The sequence below is a fragment of the Loa loa genome, assembly GCF_000183805.2.
Source record: "Loa loa unplaced genomic scaffold supercont3.10, whole genome shotgun sequence".
NCBI lineage: Eukaryota > Metazoa > Nematoda > Chromadorea > Rhabditida > Onchocercidae > Loa > Loa loa.
In genome coordinates this window covers 209429-211414 of record NW_018108190.1, presented here as the reverse complement: position 1 = coordinate 211414, position 1986 = coordinate 209429, and the positions used below count along the sequence as shown (strand labels likewise).

Genomic DNA, 1986 nt, shown 5'->3' with positions numbered 1-1986 from the left:
GGACTATATGTCTTTTAGATAAACTGATTTCAAAAAAGCGATCATATTAAAAAGTCGTTAATAGTAAAAGGGATGAATTGTATGGCAAAATGCCTTTATCGTTATGGATAAACCTTTTCCACCAAAAAATTCAAAGCTCGAAACTCAAAACTGTTCAGTTCCAGCAGATTTTTATATGATAATTGGAACTGTATTCACTTGAACAAAGTGTCAGCATCATAAGCAGTGAATGTGCAACGTCGCTGGTTGGATCGTTGTATTTGGTGATTTCGTGACACGGATGATGAACGACGTTTTGTTGGATTATCAAGACTAGCGTTGGAAATATTCATAAGAGCAAAGTAAAACGCCATCGCTTTTCAGGATTCTCCCCTAGTAACATCAAAAATTTGAAGAATGCCCCGAATGGTTTAGTCAGTTGATTATTTCACTCCTCTCGCAGTACTCCCAAGAGGATACCATTCACAGCTCTGATCTTCTCTTAAATAATATTGCTCTCTTCAAAGGAACTCTTTTGAGTACAACATCCCCATGCTGATAACTCAACTCTTCTCTACAATTCGAAACACAATTAGAGCCTTATATCGGGAAAAGGATATTTCAGCTTCTATGGGAGCTAAATGAGAAAAAAAAAATGCAAACTAAATTCTAAAGAAAGAAAATATTCTACCAACAGAGATGGATTTTATCATGCATAACGTAGGAGTAAAGTACCACTGTATTCTCTATTTTAAAATGAGTTCAGAAATATACATCATATTCCATGTAAATTAGGATATATCTCCTAATATATTTAATATTTGCTTTATTCATACATACTTGACCTATTTCTTAATAATCATACAATGAATCAATGTACTACACTTTCACGACCATTTATCAAGAACTGAAAAAACACATGAACACCGGAATTTAAAGATGAGGTAATAATGTTATTTTATTACCAGTGAAAGCATTTAGTTATTCATCAGTTTTTTAATTAACTGCCCATAATATGGACCGAATGTTTCTCTATTATGATTTACAATACGCGCAAAACGTGCAGTGAGGGCTGAAAGCTCTGCATATACTATCGATAAACCGGATGGAAATCGCTGCTGATAGGACGATACTCGATTTGAGGTTATCGAAAAAATGAAGCTGTGCATTCTATCGCCTAAAACAAAAAACTGTTTAAATCGAATAATGAGCTTTTAGCCAAGAAATACAAAGGGCAGTGGGAAATCAGGGGTCACAGAATTTGAAACGATGTTCAAGAATACAAAATCAGAACCAAAACTTACGAATAAGCTTCCGAACATGATTTGCGTGATCCCTAATTTGCAAAATTTGTTCCTTCAGTTCAGTAGCCCTTTCCTTACTCCAATTGATGTTTAGTGTTTTGCAACATTTCGATATCCTGTCATTACAAAGAACAGACACTGCTTCAAGACGATCTGTTACGTTACTAAAACGTTTTGAAGTTATATATACTAAAGCTGAAATCTCGATAATTAAAAAATCAAATTTTCAAAAATGAGAATATTAAAGTTAACCTTTTATTGATATTATTAGTAATAATGATTACGTCGTTTTTCAAAGTTGTTTTGAAGTCCTTAATTTGAGCTACATCCTTTCCAGCAAGATTACAAGAAACTAGTACACAACTGGCACATATGATTAACTGTAAATATTTCGCAGCCATGGCTTCCAATCTTGAGCGATCAATCTGAAAAAACCATCTAACCAAACCAATTATTATAATAAAGAACAACAGAAATAATCCATTGTCCTTCACAAACAGTTGAAAGTGTTCATATAATCAGCAGTATTTTAAATTTATGATTTTAAGACCAGTTATTCACTTGATAAAATTGATATTAAAAATGCTACGGAAAATGCTACTATATATATATATATATATAAATAATATATATATATATATATATATATATATATATATATATATATATATATATATATATATATATATATATACTACTACTA

At 31.5% G+C, this 1986-nt stretch overlaps 2 protein-coding genes across 2 annotated transcripts in view; both read right to left on the bottom strand.

Moving 5' to 3' along the window:
• Positions 1–374, bottom strand: part of LOAG_16613 (hypothetical protein) — a 2786-nt gene extending 2412 nt beyond the window's left edge. Inside the window, exon 1 of the mRNA XM_020449265.1 lies at positions 199–374. Coding sequence (XP_020307231.1) covers positions 199–353 — 155 coding nt within the window. The 5' untranslated portion in view covers positions 354–374. The remainder of the gene's footprint in view (positions 1–198) is intronic.
• A 427-nt stretch (positions 375–801) lies between these two features.
• The window catches only part of LOAG_16612 (hypothetical protein), a 4266-nt gene continuing 3081 nt past the window's right edge, over positions 802–1986 (bottom strand). The window contains exons 7-9 of the mRNA XM_020449264.1: positions 1536–1708; positions 1284–1447; positions 802–1156 (exon numbers count right to left, since the gene is read on the bottom strand). Of these exons, the coding sequence (XP_020307230.1) occupies positions 957–1156; positions 1284–1447; positions 1536–1708 (537 nt within the window). The 3' untranslated portion in view covers positions 802–956. The remainder of the gene's footprint in view (positions 1157–1283; positions 1448–1535; positions 1709–1986) is intronic.